This window comes from Saccopteryx bilineata, chromosome 2 (genome assembly GCF_036850765.1).
Source record: "Saccopteryx bilineata isolate mSacBil1 chromosome 2, mSacBil1_pri_phased_curated, whole genome shotgun sequence".
In the NCBI taxonomy this organism is placed as follows: domain Eukaryota; kingdom Metazoa; phylum Chordata; class Mammalia; order Chiroptera; family Emballonuridae; genus Saccopteryx; species Saccopteryx bilineata.
In genome coordinates, this window is record NC_089491.1 from 21,262,857 (window position 1) to 21,288,494 (window position 25,638).

The 25,638-nt window shown below is 48.4% G+C and overlaps 1 protein-coding gene across 2 annotated transcripts in view; it reads right to left on the reverse strand.

Moving 5' to 3' along the window:
* RGS3 (regulator of G protein signaling 3) overlaps positions 1-18,646 on the reverse strand; it is a 121,630-nt gene extending 102,984 nt beyond the window's left edge. The window contains exons 1-5 of one of the 2 annotated variants that reach the window (XM_066256440.1): positions 18,500-18,643; positions 5,994-6,044; positions 3,322-3,380; positions 2,159-2,253; positions 1,071-1,139 (exon numbers count right to left, since the gene is read on the reverse strand). In XM_066256440.1, coding sequence (XP_066112537.1) covers positions 1,071-1,139; positions 2,159-2,253; positions 3,322-3,380; positions 5,994-6,044; positions 18,500-18,578 — 353 coding nt within the window. In that variant the 5' untranslated portion in view covers positions 18,579-18,643. Of the gene's footprint in view, positions 1-1,070; positions 1,140-2,158; positions 2,254-3,321; positions 3,381-5,993; positions 6,045-18,499 lie in introns of both variants that reach the window. The other variant, XM_066256443.1, reaches the window with a different exon arrangement.
* Between the last annotated feature and the right edge of the window lie 6,992 nt (positions 18,647-25,638).

Genomic DNA, 25,638 nt, shown 5'->3' on the forward strand with positions numbered 1-25,638 from the left:
GTGAAGGCTGTTTAAAGGCTCAACTTTAAAGGCTCATACCAGCTATAACATTTAGGGTACTAAAAAGCATTCAACCCAAAAATATTTTCTGGTTCTCAGCAGGTGAGTTGAGCTGATTTTCATTCACCTAGACACTTTTTTGGTCACCATTTGATTCTATAATCTCTTGACAAATGTTACTGGCCACGGGGTCTACCAGAGCTCTTAGGCTGCACCTGCTGTTCAGAGTTGGCATGGCCATCAGTCAAGGGTTCGTCCCCTTCCCATCACAGCTGATCCCCACCCTCACCTGCCCAGAACGCCTCTTCTGCTCTATACTAACCGCTACAGCTGGCCTCCTGCATCCTGGGCTGCCTGCAAGACCAGCCAGTTTGCAGTCTCCTAAACTTCCACCCCTCCCAAATGGGCCTCCCCATGGCAGCCCGAGCCCACCAGGCATGTTCCTGTCTCCTCACCTGTGCTCCTACTGTGTCTCTGCCTGGGACACTCTTTCCAACCTTCTCTCCTTGTCTTATTCCTGATCTCTGCCCTAAGGTTAAAATCCCCTTTCTGCAAGAAGGCTTCCTTGATCACCTCAGCCCACGATGAACTATCCCTCTTTCCATATTTACTATCCTTTTGCTCATTTCATTCTTTTTTCACTGAACCAATATTCACTAAACTTTGATGTACTGGGCACTGGGTATAGTGGTGGCTAGGGGAGAAACGGAGTTCTTTTCCATGGAGCCCCTACTCCCATGGGATTGATCCTGTGCGTGCTGTTACTGACATTTGTTTCCATGCAGTGCCTGGTGTCCCTCACTGAAAGTCGGTACCTTGAGAGCAGATTGCAGGCTGGTTGGCAACCCCAGTGGCCAACACAGTGTCTTGCTAATACCAAGGGCACAGCAAATGCTCTTTGATAACACAGTCCTTGGCATCACCTGGGACAGGATTCTTTGGGTGGCAAATTTAGCGTTGCCACTGCTACTCATTCATCCACTAAGCCCCTGCTGTATGCTGGCCACTTGGCTGCCACCCACAGGCCCAGAGCAGGACCGCCCCCCCCCCAGCTCAGCAGTTCCCCTCACCTGGAGTCACCTGCCCTGTTCCACACGGCGACCAGGAGGCGCTTCCGTTCGTCTTCCTCTTGGACAGGACTGCAAGGCAAGCCAGAGGGTCAGATGCTGGCTCGCAGGGCTGAGCTCCGGGCCACACCCACGGTGCCTGACACAACTGCAAAATTTGGAAATAACCTACACATCCAACCATAAAGAGCTGGTTAAGAAAACTCAAGCACAGATCGTGTGGGAAGTGAATATTGACATACACAGAAGAGTTTACATCACGTTGTTAAGGACCAAAGGGAGGTTGCCACACAACACTATAGAGCAATTCCACTTTTATAAACACATGCACAAAGACATACACACCCACACAAATTCAGAGATCTGAAAAGAAATAAACCAAGACATGTCAGTGAATAGTAGGGCTGAAGGGATATTATCTTCTCTCTCTCTCTCTCTCTTTTCTTTTTTGCTTATCTATAATTTCTATTTTTCTACAATAAGCAAAATTACCTTGCGTGGTTTGAAAAGCAATAAAACACCGTTAATTTGCACTAATAGGTAAATCCAAAATGTCCATTACCTTCCTTCCCGCTGGTCCCAGAATTTAGGGATGAGGAAAGAAATAGTAATAATAATAATGATAGTAATAATAACAACACTCAGTGTTACTGTCTCATTTATATCTCATCTCTCCCGGGTTGTCACTATTATTAGTCCTGTTTTACAAATAAGGAAGCCAGCCTCGGAGAGGTTAGCAAGTTTTAAAAGAGAGGGGGAGGCATAACCTCCCTCAGCCTGGAAAATTCCTTCTGCTGAAGGAGGAAGCTTGGCCCACAGCACAGTGGGAACCCGCCCGCCCCGCAGGGGCTGCCAGCCTCAGACTGGGCACTTTAGCTGAGAGAGCCAGCCAAGTGAGACGTTATCACTGTGGACCTCACTGCTGGGACAGGTGCCAGGGATGCAAGGACACAGCGAATGAGAAAACAAAGACATCCTTTCGAAGTCACTGTTTTTCTGCTTAGATCTAGTTCTAGATTTGGCAAACAGAGCTGTTCCAGATAAACACCTCCTCCCTCCCCTGCCGAGGGCCCGCTACCCCAGACTCGTACAAGAAGAAGTGCTCGTGGAAGACGGGGTCTCTGCAGTCGCGAATGGTCTGCGTCTTCTGACGGTGTGGTCGACGATCCTCAGGGATCAAAGAAATCTTGAATTGGAGAAGAGTAAGCATCAGACAGTTACTTGTGGCTATGCGGTAACCTAAGCCCAGAGGCTGACTGCACCTCTCCAGCCGAAAGCTTCCCAGGTGTCCTTCACCCCAGTCTCTGCAGAGGACAGGGTGCAGTCCTCAGTCAGAAGTGGGGAAGAATGAGGAGCCCCGGGCCAGAGGCGTTGGGACCAAACACCAGGACAGGGCCCTGTAGTGGATGGTACCAAGGCAGCCACAGGCCCCGCCAAAGACAACACGCCCACCTCTGCTCTCCGTCCAGGCAGAGAGGTTGCAGCCGAAGCACAGGCCTCCTCTCTTCGGAGTTCCCAGCAGCTGCTGGGTGCCCCTTCACAAGAGGCTCCAGGTTACTCTGACAAGACCGCCAATCCCCACTCTTGCCCTAGGGCGTTCACCCCCTGCCTCGGTCTCCCAGCCGTTCCTGACCAGGTCCTTGCCCACAGGGACCTCTGTCCAGTCCGGGGGCTTCAGAGAGAATGCAGAGAAGTGCAGCGATCCCTGCCCCTGCATCAAGGTGGCCATGGTCTGGGAGGCTCCTGGCCTTCGGCTTTGGCTAGAAGTAGTTCCCCCACCCCAAGGGGCCTCTGTGTTCACTGCAAGGACCCCACTCAGATGGACCTCCCAGCTCTCAGAGCCGCTCCCTCCACTCCACCACCCAAACCTGGCCAGCTTGCCTCTGGTTTGGGGGAAGAAAGGAGTGAAAATGTTGCTTTTCATGAGAGGGTTTGGGATTATCTGTGGATTTCTCACATCCACATGCTCACTCTACTCTCCTATGCCAATGACCCAGATCACCCATAAGATTCCCACTATTGCAGGAAGCCCCAGGGACCAAGCCAGGCTAAAGGAAGGGGTTTATACTAGCACAGGGCCCCTCAGCCCTGGGCAAAATAAATGCCTGCTGACAAAATAATGAGGTGGTCACTGTTACCTCAATGTACCCAGGCCCACAGATGATGTGCTAGGTAGGACCTTGGAGCTCACTCCAGTAAGGCGGCCCTTCACCACCTCCCGCCCACCCATACCCACCCCAACCTCCATGTATACCTTCACGTAGGGATCGCAGATGCCAGGCTCTTTGCTCATCAGACCTTTGCCTTCCATGACTAGACAGAGAATTAAAATGTTGGGGTGGGTGGGTGGGAAAGATTAATTATTACCAGGCCCTTAAGCTGCACAACCACCATTGGATATTAATCCCTCTCTGATCTAGTCCACTCTCACCATCTCGCACACTCGGCACCCTCACTGAGGCATTATAAGGTGCATTCAATCTCCTGATTCTTATAACTGGAAAGGAACATAAAATGTATTGAGTCCAGCCCCTCATTTCATGGGGAAGATGAGGGGGTCCAAAGACAGTAGGAAACTTGCCCAAAGTCATAGAACAATGGGATGGCAGATCCATGTCCCCTGACTGCCAGGCCAGTGTTCCCCACCACACAGGACTGCCTCCTGGGAATTGGGGGGCTAGGCAGAGAACTCACCCTGCACAGTGGTCTGTGCTGTGGCCGATGACGGCACAGCACAGCACAGCAGGCAGAAGCTTGGGTCCAGGAAGACAGACCCGAGTGTGAAGCCCAGCCCTACCATTTACTAGCCATGTGAGCCAGAGCGAGTAGTGTTACCTCTCCAAGAATGGATTTGCCATTTTTTTAAATGGGTTTGGGATCATACCCACTTCAAAGAGTAGTTGTGCTAATTAAATGGAATAATGTGGCTAAATTGGTTACAGAATGCCTGGCAAGTAAATTACTGTTCGACAAATGTCTGTTAAAGAAAAGAATAATAAAAAAGGCAGGGGATAGGTGGTGGGGATGCTCGGGTCTGGTCATGAAAGCGAGCGTGGCCCATTCGCCTGAGGTCTGCCGAAATCAGACAGCGGGCCTGACAGGAGCTGAGCCTCTTTTCTAGTTTCTTCTGTGTTTGGTTTTGATTGAGCCCCCGGCTTTGGCTCAGATAAAGCTCCTGTAGTCTGAGGCATGAGGCCTGGGAAGCCAAAGGAGAGAGGGGAACAGGCTGGACGGGATGAAAGCTGAGACTGGGGTGAAGCCAAAGCAAACTGTGCAGGACAAATGGAGCGCTGGAGGCCAACACTCATTCTGCAAAAACTGTTTGCACAGCTGGAGTCAAGCTCTGGAGGGCAAAGAACCCCCCTCTGCTGGTCCTTGGGAACTTCACCTTGGGCCCCCCAAGGCCAAGACCCCAGGAACCCAGGCGCCTACTGGTCTACGCTGCCTGGTAGCCTAGTTACTCTTCCTGTGTGTACCCTTCCCTCAAGGGTGTGGTCCCCCTGAGGGCGGGACCTGGGCCTGCTGAAGCCTGGCTCTCCCTGGCTCTCAGGGGAGGCACTCCCATGCTGGAAAGGAAGAAAGACCCTGGACAGAACAAGGTGGCGTGGCCCAGTGTAGTCAGAGCTTTGATGAAGACACAGAGTAGGAAGCAGCAAATTTAGCCCAGGCAGGTAGGTCAAGGGGTGACTCCTGGAAAGGAAAACATGAGGGAAAATGAGCCTCCCTTCCTGAGCCCTAGTGATGATGAAGGCGGGCAGAGGTCCTGCAAAATCAGTGCAAGAGAGAAAGATTTTTCAAAAGGAGTTCAAGAAGATGTCAGGCTATTCCAGACACAGGGAAAAGAGGGTGCAAAGGCACAGAAGCATTAGCAAGCATGATGCATTCACGGAGGCTGCACACCACGACAGAACGGGGGTGGAGGGAGCCTTTGGCTGCAGAAGCCAGGGGAGTTGAAGAGATAGGCAGGGCCTGCTGGGCCAAACAGAAGAGCCCAGGTAGATGGGACCAGGACAGAAGCTTGATAACTGCATGCGCCACATGGAAGGATGAACACTCGGATAAATGGACAGGTAAAGTGTAAAATCCTCTGGGTGGCACCGAGGACCTTCGTCACCTGGCCCTGGCTCACCCCTCTACCCCATCCTGTGCCGTGCCTCAGTCACATTGGACAGTCCTCCAAACGCACCGTGCTCTCGCTGACCCCTTTGCACTTGCTGCTCTCCCTGCATGGAATGTCTGGCCTGTCTGCCCCCTTCTGACTGGCTCAGACCTGTTCTTCCTTCAGGATAAAGTGTGGGTATCACCCCCTTTGCCAAGTCTTCCCTGCCATCCTATTATCACCACCTAGATAGGGATAGGTGTCCTTTGGTGTCCTCACCTCCCAGCCCATAGCCAAAGCTCAATTCTTATTTTTGGAATTCATGTTTTTTTATCTTACTTAACAAACACTAAAATACAGCTTACATGGTAGGCACTATCCCAAGTGCATTACTAAATACCAAGTCCTTTAATCCTCCTAACAGCCGATAAGATAGGTACTATTAACACCACCATTTGGCATATGAGAAAACTGTGCCTGCTTATGGTCACTTAGCAGTGAAGGTTTAGAGAGGGAAGGAAGAGAAGTCCTTCTGTGGCCCTGCTCCATGGTAATGCCCCGACCAAGGGTGACGTTGAGGCGCCCAGAAATAGCTCCAGCCTGCCGGGAGAAATCTCACTGTGTGGACTCGATCACATGAGGGGCAGGGCCAGGGGAGGGTCCTAGAAAGAGTCCCAAATGAATACCTACTTTTTTTCAATAGACACATGGAAGGACCTTATACAAAGATGAGAAAAGAGGCCTTGGCCCATGGTAACACCACCTCCAGGCAGGAGGCCGAGTGGCCCACCTCTTCCCGGGCAGACCTGGCATGCAGCCATACTCACTGTGGAGCAGCAGAATCCGGTCCTGGGCATCAATCGACAGCTTCAGCTGACCTAAGGAAATAACAATAGAAACAATGCCGCCTCATCTCCTTGTTGGGTGCAAAGTGGAGTGACAGTGAGAGGAATGGGCTCTTGTTCGTGTGAAGCGATTCAAAGACTCACACAGTCTCTGGTTTGGAAGGGAGCTCAGAAGCCACCTAGTACAGCCTCCTCACCACATCAGGAGTCCCTACTGCAATTCCTCCAACAGTGGCTCTCCAGCCTAGACTTATACCCCTCTGTGGATGGGGAGCTCATTACTTTACAAGGCAGCCCAAAACAAGACAGTAGGTCACTGCCCTGGCTTGTTGGCTCAGTTGGTTGAGCATCATCCCGAGATGTAGGTTCCATCCCTGGTCAGGACACATACAAGCATAGATCGATGTTTTTGTCTTTCATTCTCCCTTCCTCTCTCTCTAAAGTCAATACATAAATTTTTAAAAAAATATTAAGTCATCCTCACAGGCACCCAGTGGCCCTTCAGCATGGACAGAGGAGAGAGAGGACCACACTCCTCTTCCTCAATGACATGTTGAAAAACCTTCTCTTAGTCCAATAGACTGTTCCTGGAACCTCGAGAAGCTGCTGAACTCGCTTCGCCAGTGGACATGCACTGGGGAGGCAGGGCCGCCCAGCCTGCAGCAAGCCGAAAGCCCTTGCATCCGCTCCATCCGTGAAAACTCTGTCCGACTGTCATCTGCTTCGGCTTGATCACCACCTCCAGGGATGAGGAGCTCACCTCCTGAAATGGGAGCCCTTCTGCTTTTGAGATAGCTCTGATTATTCAATGTTCCACCTTTATTGAGACAAAAGTAACTTCCATTGACTGGATCTCATTCTTCAGTGTGGGGTCCCTCCTCTAGACCAAAGTTTAAAGTCCTTCCACCATTCCGATGGCAGTGAGACATCCCTCACCCTATCACTGCTCATCTCTGGACGTGTCCCAGGGAACTAGAATGGTGACTGGTGTTTGTACTTTGTTGCTGGTCAAAGGAAAGCCAGGCAGGGTTTGGAGAACAGAAAGGAGGGAAGCTCTGTGTCTCATAGTTCTGCAGCAGCCAACCAACCACTGTGACCTAACAACCACTTGCTCCATGCTCTTGGGAGTGTTTAAGTTACAAGCCCAAGCAATCCAGACTCCAACAAACTGTGGTTCATATCTCTACCCATCAGAAATCCCTGCTGCTCCCCTGCCCAGGACACTGATCTCAGAAGCCCAAGAGGCCTGTTTTAGTTCCAGGCCCGACTCATCTCCTCTTTCAGAGCCACAATGTCCTCGGCTGTGAGGTGGAACTAATTACAGGGGTTATTGCGCTCTCTGAGCTGTGTGGGGATCAGATAACGCTGGGTGCGGAGGTCTTTGGATGAAAGGCGCCAGGAGAATCCACAGTATTATTAGCTCAAGGGCTGCGCAATCGCCACTCTGGGACTCCCTAAGCTGAGAAACCTCCTATAAAAACTGCCTGATCCAGAGTGGGATGGGAAAGAGAGGTTGGAAACTGACAAACAGGACCAAGCAGTCACTGATTAGATCTCAGCACTCAAAGTCACCTATGTTTAGCACAAAACATCTTTTCTGAAACTGATACCAGTGCAAAGCCAGCTCTGGCCCAAACATGTTTGACTCTCAAAAGCCATGAGAACCACTGTCATGATAACACCCATCATCTACTAATCACGATCAAGAACTCACCCAAAACAAGTGGTCACTAATTCCATATGACAATCATTTGCCAGGCATCCACATGAAGCCCTGAGTGAGGGTGAACAGATGTGAACGGCCTGGCGCCTGCCCTTAGGGAGCTCACAACACAGGGGCTGGGATGGGGCCGTGCATAAGGCAAGGGAGGAAAGGAGAGGAGAATGGGCCTGAGGTGAGGACTGACCCAGAAGTCAGGTGAGTCTGCATCTCTCCACGCAGGCACCCTCCTGGCCCTGCCCACCACATCTCCTCAGGAAGGGCCAGGGTGCTCTACACCGTCACAGCACAGAAACTAAACTCAGCGGACCACGCTCCCGGCCCCAGTACACGACACACCCTACCCAGCCCACCCTCAGCTCATTGTTAGAGGCGAGATGAAGAATGAGAGCTTTCCCTCAGCCATGCCTGTCCCCTTTGCCCACCCCCCTCAGCCCATTCCATCAAATGTCTGAGGCTCCTGAAGTCATCTTGCCCAACCTCTTCATTTGGTAGCCAAAACAGTCATGCCCAGCGATGGAAGGCGACTTGCCCTGGGCCCAGAGTAACCAGCCAGGGTAGGTTACTGAAGATTCGAACTTCGCCCTGGCTGCAGCACTGTTTCCTGTGCAGAGTCGGTCTTCTAGAACACAGCCCTCTAATGTGCACCTCTGCTTCTGCCAATGCAACCTGGGTTTCAGGAGCAGAGAGAGCCATCAGGCATGGGACAAGGGCCACAGCTTTGCTTGAGAAGCCAAGGAGAAGCCAAGGAGGGAACAGGCTCCAATAAATGTCCTACATCTAGGAAAATGCATCACTAGGAGAAGGAGCTAACCGAGCGCCTCACAAGCACCCCAAATCTCTAGTGCTGGCAATATTCCCACGTTCTCCCCGGGCTCGGGGTGTGGCCTATGAGAGTCCCCAGGAGTGTTCACACTAAAAGGCCTGAAGGGTCCTGGGGAGGGCATGTCCCCAGTTCCCACGGGGCTGCAGCTGGGCACCAACTCTGTCTAGAAAGAGTGGTGGTGAAGGCTGCCCAGAGAGACTGCAGGAGTGCACCAGGGAGCGGGGCCCAGAGGACAAGAAAGAACGTGCAGGAGCCCATACAACAGGAAGAACAGTGGATGCGCGTGAACTTCAGAAAGCGCGGAGAAAGAACGTGCAGGAGCCCATACAACAGGAAGAACAGTGGATGCGCGCGAACTTCAGAAAGCGCGGAGAAAGAATGTGCGAGGAGCCCATACAACAGGAAGAACAGTGGATGCGCGTGAACTTCAGAAAGCGAGGAGAAAGCAAGGGACCCCAATCCTGCTGGACACAGGACTCAGCACTGAGAGAAAGGCAACAGAAGCCAGCTAAAGAAATTCAGTCTGGCAGACCTCCCTCACAGCAGAGAGCCGCAAGAAGGTGAATTCTGACTCTCAGGACACAGTCAGGAAGAGACATACTCAGAAAACAAAACAAGAAGGCAAGGGGCTACACACCATCACTGGAGTCAGGGGCCAGCAGCAATGGCCGAGGGAGCCCAGGCCACCCCGGGGTGTGCAGAGAATACATCCAGGAGGGACTTGTCTAGCTAGCATACAGTCATCTCAAAACCCAATTCACCCCAAACGCAATTCCCATTTAAAAACTGCCCTATGTTGAAAAGCCACAGGAAGGGGGATGATTTCAGGACAAACGCACGAAGGAAAAACCTAGCCAGCCACTAACACTCAAGATTTTCTCTCCATTTGTGGAGACAAGTCTACACCTCAAGCTGTGTGTGCAGGAGGGAGCAAAGGAGCTTCGCCCGCTGCCGGCACCCCCTCTTTCTGTGGTCCCCAGCCGCCTCACCCCAACAGCAGCCTGATGAAGGCTCAGAGAGGCTTATACACATTTATTGATCTCACTTCCTGCCCTCTAAGGGAGAAACAGTAGGTAGCCTGCGGCGGTGATGGGAAACTGGGAGCTGCATGGCTTGGGGGAGGCAGCCCTGGACAGAGTCAACTGTCCGTCATTTCTGAACGGGGAGAATCGGGTTCCATTCAGAGAAGCAGTCCTGGCTTTTGATGGTGCCAACTGGCAGAAAGAGACCTGCAGAGCCAAAGTGAGCAGGGGCTGCTGTGGGGGGTAAAATGATGATGGGTCAATTCAACCACTTTCTTCTGGCTCGCTGCTGCTTGTGAAACCTGATATTACTGCGGTTTCCCAGGCTTTTTCCTTTCAGGAATAGGTTGCTCTGGCCAGCGGAAGTCAGCTAACATCTCGCCTGCCATATGAAGGGAGCTTATTTTCTGGGATGACAGACCCACTGAAGACATCTAGAAAAACTAGACAAAATATTTAAAAAACAGTTCTTGGAGATGTAACAAGATAGGGAGAAGTTACCGAGCAAGATTTCAAGGAATGGCAGTCTGTGGAATTAAGTTTAATGATTTCCTGAGCTAATTTTCTCTTGAGAGTGTTTTCAGATTCCAGAGAAGTGACTGAAAGGCTGAGAGGCTGGGACAGGAGTTGGAGATTAGGGTCCGCCCAAAGGCGTGGTCCTTCTGAGCCCCTTTGGGTTGGAACCCTGAAAGGGTTGCTCCTTAGGAATAGCATCAACCAGGATGAGACACAGTTCCTCGAGGGACTGCAGTTCAAACAGTCTCAATCCCTAACATTCAGTTAAGATTATGCCACATTGCTAGTGACCTCAGACACCTAACAGAAGTAAACAAAAGTGTTTTTGAAGGAAGATATCACCTCAGGTCTGCATTAAGAAGAAAAATAACAACTCTGTGCCTACCATTCGTAACAGACACAGCACACCTAAAACGCAAAGAAAAAGAAAGATGGAAAGAAATAGGATGAAAAAAGATCTGCCAAGCAATTATGAACCAAAAGAAGGTTGCGTGGCTAGGTTAATGTCAGTGAAAGTAGAATTTGTCTCCACTAGAATTAAAAAGCCAGATTTCATATTAATAAAAGAAGACTATATTATAATAAAAGCCTCAATTCAACAGAAGATAATCATTCTAAATTTGTATGTTCTTAATCCTTCTTCAAAATATGTAAAGAAAAGACTGACAGAACTATAATGAAAAATAGAGAAATGTACGATCATAGTAGAAATTTTAACATGCCTCTCTCTATAGCTGATAGAACACCTGAGAGGGAATCAGAAGGAGATAGAATATTTGAACAACATAATTAGCAAACTTGACTTAAACCTGACATCTACAAAGTACCGTACACCCAACCACGGCAGGTCTTTGCAAGTAGACACAAAACATTTATAAAAACTGACTATGAAAAAAAACACTGCCCTGGTCGGTTGGCTCAGCGGTAGAGCGTCGGCCTAGTGTGCGGAGGACCCGGGTTTGATTCCCGGCCAGGGCACACAGGAGAAGCGCCCATTTGCTTCTCCACCCCTCCGCCGCGCTTTCCTCTCTGTCTCTCTCTTCCCCTCCCGCAGCCAAGGCTCCATTGGAGCAAAGATGGCCCGGGCGCTGGGGATGGCTCTGTGGCCTCTGCCTCAGGCGCTAGAGTGGCTCTGGTCGCAACATGGCGACGCCCAGGATGGGCAGAGCATCGCCCCCTGGTGGGCGTGCCGGGTGGATCCCGGTCGGGCGCATGCGGGAGTCTGTCTGACTGTCCCTCCCTGTTTCCAGCTTCAGAAAAATGAAAAAAAAAACAAAAAAAAACAAAAAAAAAAAACCACTGACTATGTGCTGAGCCATCAAAGGACTGAAGGGATGCAAAAAATATTCTGTGAGAAAAATGTAAGATAAAGATAAAAAGATTACCAGAAAATCTCCAATATTTTGAAATGAAGAAATATACTTCTTGTCTGATCTGGCAGTTGCACAGTAGAGTGCTGGCCTGGGATACTGAGGACCCACGTTCAAAACCTGGAGGTCACCAGCTTGAGCACGGGCTCATCCAGTTTGAGCATGGGCACATCTGGCTTGAGTGTGGGGTCACTGGCTTGAGCATGAGATCATAGACATGACCCCATGGTCACTGGCTTGAGCCCAAAGGCCACTAGCTTGAAGACCAAGGTCGCTGGCTTGAGTCCAAAATTGCTGGCTTGAGCAAGAAGTCACTCGCTCTGCTATAACCCTCTACCCTCAGTCAAGGCACATATGAGAAAGCACTCAATGAACAACTAAGATGCTGTAACAAAGAATTGATGCTTCTCATCTCTCTCCCTTCCTGTCTGTCTGTCCCTGTCTGTAACTCTCTCACTAAAAAAAGAAATGTACTTCTAAATAACCTATGGGTTCAAGAAGAAATGACTATAAAAATTGGAAAATGTTTTGAACTCAGTGATAAAAAGAAAATTTACATGTCATCAAACATGACACTTCTGGATAAGAAACCTGTATCTAAAATATATAAAGAACTCTTAAAAGCCTGACCAGGCGGTGGCGCAGTGGATAGAGCATCGGACTGGGATGCGGAAGTACCCAGGTTCGAGACTCCGAGGTCCCGCGCGGGCTCATCTGGCTTGAGCAAAGAGCTCGCCAGCTTGGACCCAAGGTCGCTGGCTCCAGCAAGGGGTTACTCGGTCTGCTGGAGGCCCACGGTCAAGGCACATGTGAGAAAGCAATCAATGAACAACTAAGAAGTCGCAACGCACAACGAGAAACTGATGATTGATGCTTCTCATCTCTCTCTGTTCCTGTCTGTCTGTCCCTGTCTATCTCTGCCTCTGTAAAAAAAAAAAAAAAAAAAAAAGAGAGAAAAAAAAAAAAAAGAACTCTTAAAACTCGACAATAAGAAGACAACTAGCCCAATTTGTACTGTTTGTGCTATTTCTCATATGTGCCTTGACCAGGGGGCTCCAGCTGAGCCAGAGACCCCTTGCTCAAGCCAGCAACCTTGGGTTTCAAACCTACAACCTTTGAATCTGAATACATTTTTCTTCAAAGAAGATATACAAATAGCCCATAAGCACATAAAAAGCTGTTCAATATTACTGAGCATCAGGGAAATGCAAATCAAAACCACAAGGAGATATCACTTCACACCCACAGGAGGCTAGAATCAAAGTCAGATAATAGCAAGTGATGGTGAGACTGTGGAAAAATCAAAACCCTGCTGATGGGAGTATAAAATGGTGCATTCATTTTGGAAAAGAGTTTGCCAGTTCCTCAAATAGTAAACCTAGAGTTTCTATATGACCTAGCAATTCCACTCCTAGGTATATACCCAAGAGAATTGAAAACATTTGTCCAGGCCATGGCTGGTTGGCTCAGTGGTAGAGCATCAGTCTGGTGTATAGAAGTCCTGGGTTCGATTCCCAGCCAGGGCACACAGGAGAAGCACCCATCTGCTTCTCCACCCTTCCCCCTCTCCTTTCTCTCTTTCTCTCTCTTCCCCTCCCGCAGCCAAAGCTCCATTGAAACAAAGTTGGCACAGTTGCTGAGGATGGCTCCATGACCTCCACCTCAGGTGCTAGAATGGCTCTGGTTTCAATGGAGCAGAAGCCCCAGATGGGTAGAGCATCGCCCCCTAGTGGGCTTGCTGGGTGGATCCCAGTTGGGCGCATGCAGGAGTCTGTCTCTCTGCCTCCCACTTCTCACTTCAGAAAAATACAAAAGAAAAGAAAAGAAAACATTTGTCCACACAAAATCTTGCACATGAATGTTCATAGCAGAGCAATATTCATAATTGCCCAAAGACAGAAACAATCCAAATGTCCATCAATTAATGAATGAATAAACAAAATGTGGTCTATCCATACAATGGAATAGTATTTAGACATAAAAAATGAATGAAATGCTGACACATGCTACAACAGGAGTGAACCCTGAAAACACTGTGCTGAGTAAAAGAAGCCAGTCACAAGAAAACCACGTCATTCCATTTATACAAAATGTCCAGACAGGCACATTTATAGAGAGAGAACGTAGATTAATGATTGCTGAGGAATGGCTGAGAGTAAGGGTGGGGACTGGAAATTAGGAGTAATAAGCTACTAATTACTAATAAGTAGTAAGAGTACAATGTTTCTTTTTGAATTGTGATAAAAATGTTCTAAACTTGATTGTGGTAATGGTTACACAACTCTATGAATACACCAAAAACCATTAATTGTACACTTTAAATGAGTTACTTATATGTATGTAAGTCATATCTCAATAAAGCTATTGAGGTTATTTTTAAAACATGTTAGCAAATATACTAGTAAAATTCAAAGATATTATCCTGAACAAAAAACAAACTTATGACTATAGGCATATTAGAAGAAAACATAGGCAGTAAGCTCTCTGACATCTCTCGGAGCAATATATTTGCTGATTTATCTCCACTGGGAAGTGAAATAAAAGACAGGATAAACAAATGGGACTATATCAAACTAAAAAGCTTTTGCACAGCTAAAGACAAGAACAGAATAAAAAGACAAACTACACAATGGGAGAACATATTTGACAATACGTCTGATAAGGGGTTAATAACCAAAATTTATAAAGAACTTGTAAAACTTAATACCAGGAAGACAAACAATCCAATCCAAAAATGGGCAAAAGAAATGATTAGACACTTCTCCAAAGAGGACATACAGATGGCCAATAGGCATATGAAAAAATGCTCAACATCACTAATCATTAGAAAAATGCAAATTAAAACCACAATGAGATATCACCTCACACCAGAATGGCGCTCATCAACAAAACAACACAGAATAAGTGCTGGCGAGGATGTGGAGAAAAGGGAACCCTCCTGCACTGCTGGTGGGAATGCAGACTGGTACAGCCACTGTGGAAAACGGTATGGAGATTCCTCAAAAAATTAAAAATCAAACTGCCTTTTGCCCAGCTATCCCACTGTTAGGAATATCCCCCAAGAACACCATAGCACTGTATGAAAAGAAGAAATGCACCCCCATGTTTATGGCAGCATTGTTCACAATAGCGAAGATCTGGAAACAGCCCAAGTGTCCGTCAGAGGACGAGTGGATAAAAAAGCTTTGGTACAGGCCCTGGCCGGTTGGCTCAGCAGTAGAGCGTCGGCCTGGCGTGCGGGGGACCTGAGTTCGATTCCCGGCCAGGGCACATAGGAGAAGCACCCATTTGCTTCTTCACCCCCCCCTTCCTCTCTGTCTCTCTCTTCCCCTCCCGCAGCGAGGCTCCATTGGAGCAAAGATGGCCCGGGCGCTGGGGATGGCTCCTTGGCCTCTGCCCCAGGCGCTAGAGTGGCTCTGGTCGCAACAGAGCGACGCCCCGGAGGGGCAGAGCATCGCCCCCTGGTGGGCAGAGCGTCACCCCATGGTGGGCGTGCCGGGTGGATCCCGGTCGGGCGCATGCGGGAGTCTGTCTGACTGTCTCTCCCCGTTTCCAGCTTCAGAAAAATACCAAAAAAAAAAAAAAAAAAAAAAAAAGCTTTGGTACATATATACTATGGAATACTACTCAGCCATAAGAAATGATGACATCGGATCATTTACAATAACATGGATGGACCTTGATAACATTATACAGAGTGAAATAAGTAAATCAGAAAAAAACTAAGAACTGTATGAATCCATACATAGATGAGACATAAAAATGAGACTCAGAGACATGAACAAGAATGTGATGGCAACGGGGGTGGGGGGGTGAGGGGAAGGGGGGATGGGGTGAGGAAGGAGAGAGGGGTTGGGGGAGGGGAGGGGCACAAAGAAAACCAGATAGAAGGTGACAGAAGACAATTTGACTTTGGGGGAGGGGTATACAGCACAATCAAATGTCAAAATAATCTGGAGATGTTTTCTCTCAACATATGTACCCTGATTTATCAATGTCACTACATTAAATTTAATAAATAAATTTAAAAAAATAAAAATAAAATAAAATTCAAAAAAAACCCCAAACTTACGTATACCTTTAATGACTTCTTCAAATTACATTATTTCTCATAAATAAAAATCCCTATGGAGTAGATGGGTCCTAGCTCCAGTTTACATACTCTCCCCGCTCCCTGACACCAGGTCGCCTCCTTAGGAGGCAATGTACAGCCAGTTACTGTAGCTTGAACATGCCCCTTACTGCGGGACAAGGATTTGTACTCAGGCACATGCACACACACAATTTATAAACCACAACTTATACCATACAGTAGTGGTCCCCAATCCCCAGGCCGCGGACCAGTACCGGTCCGTGGGCCATCTGGTACAGGTCTGCAGAGAAAGAATAAATAACTTACATTATTTTTGTTTTATTTATATTTAAGTCTGAACGATGTTTTATTTTTTTAAAATGACCAGATTCCCTCTGTTACATTCATCTAAGACTCACTCTTGACGCTTGTCTTGGTCACGTGATACATTTATCCGTCCCACCCTAAAGGCCGGTCCGTGAAAATATTTTCTGACATTAAACCGGTCCGTGGCCCAAAAAAGGTTGGGGACCACTGCCATACAGAACTCTCCCTGAAAAGAATTCTGGTCAAAACACTTTGTCTCTACAGTCCCAGAGATGCTGGAGATTTAGCTCCCTTTAAATGCTTACACTCAGAAACTACCAATGAGGCAGCACTCTCATATGTTTTCCAGGGCACAGCCCATTGCTGGAGGCCAGGGGCTACCTGCCCTGCTGGATAAAGGCCAGTGAACTGAGGAAAACTGAGCAAAGACCTTCCTGTTAGGAAAGTCCATGTTGACAACCAAAACAGACTCTGAATCCATAGGTTCCAAACCTGCCTGATCATCAAAATACCTCTTTGGTTTCTTAAAATGATAGACTCTCAGGCTCTGCCCTAGGAATCTGTGGGTTGTGGTTTTTAGCCCCCTCCCATGCTTCTGATAATTGGCCATGTTAGTAACCACTGATATGAATCTTCATTCAGGAGCAGACATCAAAGATCACTCGATGTATGAAGAAAGTCGGCAGCCTGGAAAAGGGGCAGCTTTAGTCAGGGAAACAGAATTCAGGAAACAGGAGAGAACATTCCCAGTGTCAATCACTGTCCTTGGAGCTATTTGAGAGAGGACTGTACACAGGAGCAGGAGGCTTCCCACCCATCAGGTTCCTGTCTGCCCACTGCACACTCAGGCCAGTCACTGGTTCCAGCAGCAACTTTCCTGTTACCCATTCAACACAGCCCTGAGGCCATGGCTGGGCAGCACAACCCTCCCTGCTGGGCTAGACCCTCCCCAACTCCCTAGATCTGGCTGGGAGATTAATTCAACAGAAGCACGTGGAGTGATGCAAGTAAATAGTCACAGCATACCAGTAAGGAAAAGAAATGAGTTGCAAAACTGTACTTACAATATGACCTCAGTTTTGTTAAGATTAGACACAACATTCCCCCATACACACACAGAAGTAAGTCTGGAAGGATATAACCCAAAATGTTAACAATGGTCTTTTCTGGAGCGTCAGATTACAGACGATTCTTTTCACTAAGTTTTCAATAACGAATACATCTCACCATGATAATACAGAAGAAAAAGCAGTGGAACATAGTTTTACCTTTTAATCAGGACACAGCTAAGGTAACAGGGCCTCAGAGCTCTCTGACACACTTTCCTGACCACTCCAGCCCCTCCAACTCAGATCATCCTGGACACCTCCCTTGTTTGGTACTGTCCCACATCCCAGGAGGGTTAACAGAATTGCCTCTCAGTATTGGAAGGACTAAATGAGATAAAGCAGCTAAAGCACTTGACAAATGGTGGTTAGCTACTCTCATTCTCCTCCACCAACTGGACCAGTGAAGTCCAGGATGCCAGACCACAGGCCATTTCTAGGGACCAAGACACTGCTTTTCCATCACTTCCTCTGCCCCTAGAGAAAGAGACAGGTTGTGAAGAACCCAGTGTGCAGACAGAGACAGCCCAAGAGTAGGAGGGCCAGGCCTCAGGAAGGGCCTGATTCCTAGGTGCTCTGTCTTTGAATTCTGAGTGAAGTCCAGCCATGTTGTAGTAACTGACCCAACCTTCATAAAGAAAAGTGTACAAGAGTTCAAAAACATTTGCTGAGCAGGTTGTCTCAGAAGGCTTGAGCTCAGATACCAACTCTGCCAGGGGCTCACAGGAGACCTTCCTCTCTCTGGATCTCAAGTCTTCACAGAGGAAATGGAACCCCCTCTCCACAGGGAGTTGCGGAGCCAGTGAGGAAACTAATGAGGAGCTGCAAAGGGCTGTATTCTGGGACAGGGCTGTTACATTTACTACAGCTACTTGGAAGTCTGGGCTTGTCCAGACTGTAAAGCAGCTGCTGCCAGCTGTTATTGTGGGGTGAGAGGGGCATGGGAACAGGAGCCTACTGCCCATTTCTTTCCACCTCAAGTCCCCAGTACAACCCAGTGACCCTACTGAGAGCCTGGTCACTCCTGGAGGTGAGAATTCTCCCATCTCTGCCATGGGTCAGATATCCACTAGGGGAGTCACACTGTAGCTTACAAGAGAGCCCACAAGGAGCCAAGCCACCCGGCTGACCCTACAACTCCCGTGTCCTTGCACCAAAAGCAAGAAGACCCAGGAGATGTAGTAACAAGGCCTTGATTAAACCCTGAGCTGCTTGCTAACGGGAAACTCAGCGGTGACAGGCTGGGTCTCGGAAAGATGAACTGGGGCATGATTATCCCGGCCAAGTGAGGCAGAACCGAATGCACTTGGCACCAGTGGCCAGGCAGCAGGTGCCGCCTGCGGCTGGCTCGGCTGAGTCTGTGCCTGAGACCCTCCTGGGCAACCAAAGGAAGAAGGGGTCAGAAAAGGTGCCCCCAAACGGAAGGATCGCCTGCTCCCAGCCTCACCTATCACTATGGGGGGGGGGGGCTTTCTGGGCGCGGAGAGCCAGGTGCAGCAGCCCTGGCAGCCGGGGCAGCGGGCACTTACCAAAGGTGGTGAGGTAGAAGGACAGGCCCGGGTGGGAACGCCGGCTCCCGAGGGAGACGCGGTGCAGGGAGTGCTCCATGGCCGCCCCGCTCCGGGCAAAGCCTGTAACCCGAGGAGTCTATGTTGCTCCACAGTAACCGAGGCAGCAGGTTCACCCGCCCCTCGCGCTGGTGTCTCGGAGGCAGGAGCAGGAGGCCCGGCTGAAGCGAGCGTTTGAACAGGCGGGCGCGCCAGGCCCTGATTGGCCCGCGCCCGTTTGAATGGGGAGCTTTCCACCTGATCAAGCAGACGCGGGCCAGTGGCGACAAGTTGCTGGCTCCCCAACTGTGCGGGCAGCCAGCTGCAGCCTGGATGGCATTCCTCCCCAGGAGTTCGCGGGAGGGTGGCCACGCCAGGGCTCCTGGCTCCAGCACCGCGGAAGGCTGGAAGTGCCATCCCCAGAAGAGGCCTGACTCCTGGGCTGCCCACTGCACCATGCTTGGCCTGCTGGGCCAGTTCCCCCAGGACAGTAATTAACCTGGTTTGTACCATGCTTTGAAGCTCAGACCTGTAATCACCAGACCTGAGCAAGGGCAAAGGAGCACCCTCCTTGCCCAGGGGGCTTTGAAAAAATTGTTCTCACACTTGGATCCCGACCCCCCACCCCCACCCCCACCCCCCCCAGCAGGCTGCAGCCCCATCCCTAGCCCTGCCCTCTCCCTCTCCCTCTTGAGCCTCCTCTTGAATGAGAACAGCCTGGCACAGGTCCAGACTGGAGCAGCATGCTCCAGCCGGCCTTATGGTCCCCCATCAGCAGCCTGGTGCCAGGGGACAAGAAGACAGGCTCCCAGCATCTGAGGGGACAGAAACACACAGTGTGCAGAGGGGGTAGATGCTTTCAGTCCCCAGAGACTGGTGCAGGGAGGCAGAGCTGGAAGGAAGGTCAGCCCCTGTGCTGCTCTGTGGGCAAACATTCCTGCGCTGCCTCCTGGGAGCAGTTTCACACCAAGGCATCAGCTCTGCAGATCTCTGACTGCTGCTGCTGTGGGAAGGAAAGCTGCTGGTCTTGTGTACGTCTAAAAATGGGAAAGTCAGAAGTTGCCAAATGGATGGTTTGGCTCAGTGATCCACTCAAGACAGTGTTGGGAGATATAGAGAGAAAGTGGGGAGAAAAGTTATATATATTGAGTACCATGTGCCAGGGGCTGAGCGGGGCAATTTGCACTCACCACCTTTTTAACCCTAGGAAGCATTAGCCCCAATTTATCAGGGATAAATCTGACCCTGGGGCAGAAGAAGTGGGCGACTTGTCCAAGGTTGGCAGAGCTGACATTTGAACCCAGGCCAGTGTGCCCCAGAGATCATCCTCCTTCTGTTCTTCCTTGGCTTCTATGCCTGCCCCATGGCCAACAGCAAGTGGAGGTAGCAGACCTGCCTTCTTGATACAGGTAAGGAAACTGGATGCCATGGGGCCAGCTGGCCACCAGCAGGGAGCAGAAACTGGAGAAGGAACCCTAATCAGCACACTAGTGATTGAGTGCAAGTGAATCACATAAAAGCCTGTGGATTTTGTTTGAATCCTGGCTCTGATCTTTCTACCAGCCCCACAGCATGAGCACTGCCCTAGCAGGGGCAAGCCAACTGCCCTGGCCCCAACTCAGTGGCAGATGGACTTGCCTGCACCCTGCACTGTGTGCCTGATCCTCCTCCTAGCTGGGGAAGTATGAGTCCAAGTATCCTGTCTGTGCAGAGAGGTATCCTGGCTCTGCCACTCTACCCAGCCAGAGAAGATGGACGTCCTCAGGCTCACACCACAGGATTCAGACCGGACACTGAGGCTGGAGGTGCTGTAGACCTGCAGGAGCAAGGTGGGAGCATGGTTAGTCATGGCCTGAGGATGATCCCTAAGAGGGGATGTTCTCTCCCAGTGTAAATTAGGAGGTCCGCTGAGAAAGAGAGTGGTATGCCCAAGGTGATAGTGACTCATTCACAGCTCTGCCAGAAACCACTGCAGAGCCCACATCAGGAAAACCACCTTGGACTCAAGAAGCTGGGAGCCTCCTGCAGATACACCCTCAGGAGGGTGGGACCCAGGAGGAGAGACCCAGAGTGGGCAGAGTTGCACCATGTGTATATGCCCTAGGGGAGCAAAGACTGAGGACCACACTGAGCACTTCACCCCACTCAGAACAAAGGTCCCCTTGCCTTGCAAGTTCCCTCCTGATTCCTTTTGCCCCACGCAGCAACTAACCTATTTAGTTGGAAGACCCGAATGCCACTCTGATCCTGATCTGACCTCTGGGGTGGCACCATCTTCACCACCCTTACCACCAACAGTAAAGCCCCTTATTTAGTAGAGTGCTGAAAGCTTCCTTCTCTTAAAGGGGCCAGTCACTCTTTCTGCAGGACAAAAGTGAGTGGGAGCCTGAGTAGTGCCATGGCAGGAGAGACTGGTCTTGTTAACTCATACCACTCTCCACAGGGCACATCCAGAAAGGGTCATGGCTATGGCCCTGCTTTCCCCAAGAAGGCAGGGGAGCTTAAGGACCAAGCTTGGCTTTCTGACATACCCTGAGCACTCACTCTAGCACCCCCTGATTATGGGCCTCAATATCTCTTTTATACCTCACACACCCTACACACATACATAAACATACTACACGTACAATACAGACATACACTGTACACACACTGCACACAAACAGACACATACCATAACACTTTCCATATACAATCACAAATACATCATATATGCAAACATACCTTATACATAAACACACCACATATACACACAAATAAACATACTACATACATACCTCATACACATGTAAACCTATACTACACACTATCTATGTATCTATGCATGTATACAAGCACATAGACACACAGCACACAAACAAAAAAACACTTAAATATACTACATACATACACCACATTCACACACAAAGATTGATCACAGGTATTTTTTAAGACTGACTATTTATCTAAAATAATAGGGACTACCTGAGTTTGGAGGTAAGAGACAAATGGGTTTTATTTAGGTGCAATTTCACTTTAGCTTTTAAAAAATTTTAGTGCTGTTAAGATATCATCTGGCCCAATAGCCAAACAAATTTTGAAAAATAATAATAAAGGTGACTAGGACTACCAGATGTTAAATAGTATTATAATAATAGAGTACCAGAAAGTAGACAAATAGATCAATGAGACAGAATAGAAACTTCAGGGAAGAAAATTATTTTATTTAGAAAATAAGAAAGATTTCCAAAAAATTTTTAACTGAAGATTTATTTCTAAAAGTTGGAAAAGAAACAAACTAATTCAAATGAAAATCTAAAAGGAAATGAAAGAGCCTGACCAGGTGGTGGAGCAGTGAATAGAGCATCGAACTGGGACCCAGAGGATCCAGGTTCAAAACTTGGAGGTCACCAGCTTGAGCGTGGGCTCATCTGGTTTGAGCACAGCTCACCAGCTTAAACCCAAGGTCAAGCCTTCTGGCTTGAGCAAGGGGTCACACCGTCAGCTGTAGCCCCCTGGTCAAGGCACATATGAGAAAACAATTAATGAACAACTAAGGTGCTGCAACGAAGAATTGATCCCTCTCTTCTCATCTCTCTCCCTTCCTGTCTGTCCCTCTCTCTGTCTCTCTTTGGCTCTCTCTGTCTCTGTCACACACAAAAAAGGAAATAATAGAGTTAAAGTTGAATTTTTTTTTAAATAGACTTCAAAAATAAAACCAAAGCCTGGTTCTTAAAAAATAAAATAGAACTCTGGCAAAATAGAGAAAACTACAAATAAACAAGTTTAGAAAAGAGAAAAATATCCAAGATACCAAGGTAATTAGAGAAAACCATGGCAACTTAATTTATAAATTTGAAAATCTGGGAGGTGGGTGGTAATGGAAGATTTTCTAGAAAGTATTAATTACTAAAACTGATACAAAAGTTAGAAGTTTTTTGGGTTTTTTTTATTTTTTGAAGAATTTTGATGTAATGAAAGGATCAGTGAAAGAAGAGGTAGTTACTTTTTTTTTTATAAATAAATTTTTATTTTAATGGGGTGACATCAATAAATCAGGGTACATACATTCAGAGAAAACATTTCCAGGTTATCTTGTCATTTAGTTATGTTGCATACCCATCACCCGAAGAGAGATCGTCCTCCGCCACCCTCCATCCAGTTCTCTCTGTACCCCTCCCCCGCCCCCTCTCCCTCCTTCCCTCTCCCCACCCCCCATAGCCACCACACTCCTGTTCATGCCTCTTAGTCTCGCTTTTATGTCCCACCGATGTATGGAATCCTGCAGTTCCTGTTTTTTTCTGATTCGCTTATTTCACCCCGCACAATGCTACCAAGACTACACCATTCCGCTATAAGTGATCCGATGTCACCATTTCTCCTAGCTGAATAATATACCATGGTGTACATGTGCCCCATCTTCTTCATCCAGTCCTCTATTTTTTTTTACAGTGATTAAGAGCCTTTAAGCAAACTCTTGGCCAATACAGCAAGAATCCATAAATGAGTAGTGTCCTTAACATGTTCCCCAAGTCCAAGTTGGCCCCATCACCATGCCAAATCCCTGAAAAATGCAACCCAACCACAGTTCAGTCTGTTAGGAGCTGTCACAGGGAGCAGGAGTCCAGGAAAAGTCCACATCCAGGAAAAGTCCGCATGGCACTGGAATTGTTGTCACCATTCTATACTTTGCAGCTCATGTCCAAGTCCCAATGACCGCTGCTTCTAGCTGGTAATGATTCAGGTAGACTGGAAAAAGCCATTTGCAGCATGCGTGGATATGGAGCTTCTGTTCTCCTCTGCCTGGAGAGTTGAGACCAGGTTGCTTTTTCCTGGAGCTCTGTGACTGTGGTCTGGTAAAGAGAACCTTGGGATACACTAAGCTGGGTGGCAAAGGTAAATTCATAATTCAAGTTGGCAAAAGGAGGAAAGAGAGCTCTAAATTAAGAGTAGGTCCCAGCCTGAAATATGAGTGGGGCATTGAGGTAGGAGGGATAAAGGAAACACTATATATTAAGCAAAGCAGCAGAAAATAGGACTATCAACACCCACAACAGAGATCTTTGAGGGAAGAATAAAAAACCTGACTATTCAGGCAAAACATAGTTAAGTGGCCCTTGTGCGAATGAGATCAGTTTACCTGCTTCTTGGAAGAAATACCCTAGGCTCGTCCACAGTGTCGTAGATGGGGCCGACGGCCCTGGGCACCTTCAGCCTTCAGTGGCAAACCCCAGCTTTCTGGGCAAGGTTAGGTCATAGGTGGCTGGAGCAGGGCTGGAAGAGACTGAACCCTCCCTTAGAGGAGCGAGGGGGAAGCCCACCTTCCAGTGTCCCTGTTTCCTCACAGCAGAGGCATGTAAGCCTGGCAGGCTTTAGCTCAATGACCTTCCTTTCCACTATTGAAGCAGGACCCAGATGGTATCCTATGAGACCCCTTTGGGGTGTTGGAGCCTTTAAGGGTGTATCCTAAAAGCTGGTAGTTCCCCCTGATCTCTATTGGGCTTTTTCTGCCTCTAGGTATCTTAAAAGCCATGCTCAGAAGATCTCGCTGAGGGGTTTGAGGATCCCCATCCGCCTATATAAATCTTTTCCATATATCTGGAGCTATTTGGAAAAAAGACAGAACAGTGTTATTAGCTAGATCTAATAAAGAAGGTAGTAGTTTGCAGGCGAAAAAGATTTGGTGTCGCCTGTTCATCAGCATTCAAAAGAAATGTTTGTTTGTTTTTTAAGTAAAAAGCATGATATGGTAGACCCGTTGGAGTCATTGGCCTGGTGTGCAGGATTCCCGGGTTCGATTCCCAGCCAGAGCACACAGGAAAAGCGCCCTTCTACCTCTCCACTCCTCCCCCTCTCCTTCCTCTTGGTCTCTCTCCTCCCGCCCACAGCCAAGGCTCCACCGGAGCAAATACACCCTGGGCACTAAGGATGGCCCCATGAACTCCGCCCCAGTCTCCAGAATGGCTCCGGTCGCAACAGAGCAACATCCCAGATGGGCAGAGCATTCCCCCCAGTAGGCATGCCAGGTGGATCCCAGTCAGGCGCATGCAGGAGTCTGTCTGACTGCCTCCCCATCCCCATCCTCAGAAATATACAAAAAATAAATAAAGAAAAGAAAAAATACTAAAAAAAAAAAACCAAAAACCAAAAGGGGGGGGGCATTCCCTTGTGCTAAAGCTCCAGGGAGCATGGAGTGAGCTTGAGTATGTCCTATGAAACATGGAGCTCTATGTTTACATATAAGTCTTTGAAGAAGGAGGAACTGCTGAAATAGTTTATCAGCATTTGTCCCTAAGACAGCAGTCTTTATAGTGGGAACAACATACGTAAATATTTGCTGTCTGTCTATAGATTAAGGGGGGAATATGGCAAATGCTGAAAAGCCATGATCTTTGTGCCTCTCCCCTCCCCCAATCCCCTCCCTCTCCTCCCCCCACCCTGTAACCCCAACACTGTTGTTCATGTCTCTGAGTCTCATCTTTATGTCCCACCTATGTATGGAAACATATAGTTCTTAGTTTTTTTCTGACTTACTTCTTTCACTCAGTATAATGTTATCAAGGTCCATCCATGTTGTTGTAAAAGATCCGATGTCATCATTTCTTATGGCTGAGTAGTATTCCATAGTATATATATACCAAAGCTTTTTAATCCACTCGTCCTCTGATGGACACTTGGGCTGTTTCCAAATCTTTGCTATTGTGAACAATGCTGCCATAAACATGGGGGTGCATTTCTTCTTTTCAAACAGTGCTATGGTGTTCTTGGGGTATATTCCTAACAGTGGTATAGCTGGGTCAAAAGGCAGTTCGATTTTTAATTTCTTGAGGAATCTCCATACTGTTTTCCACAGTGGCTGCACCAGTCTGCATTCCCACCAGCAATGCAGGAGGGTTCCCTTTTCTCCACATCCTCGCCAGCACTTATTCTGTGTTGTTTTATTGATGAGCGCCATTCTGACTGGTGTGAGGTGATATCTCATTGTGGTTTTAATTTGCATTTCTCTAATGATTAGTGATGTTGAACATTTTTTCATATGCCTATTGGCCATCTGTGTGTCCTCTTTGGAGAAGTGTCTATTCATTTCTTTTGCCCATTTTTGGATTGGATTGTTTGTCTTCCTGGTATTAAGTTTTACAAGT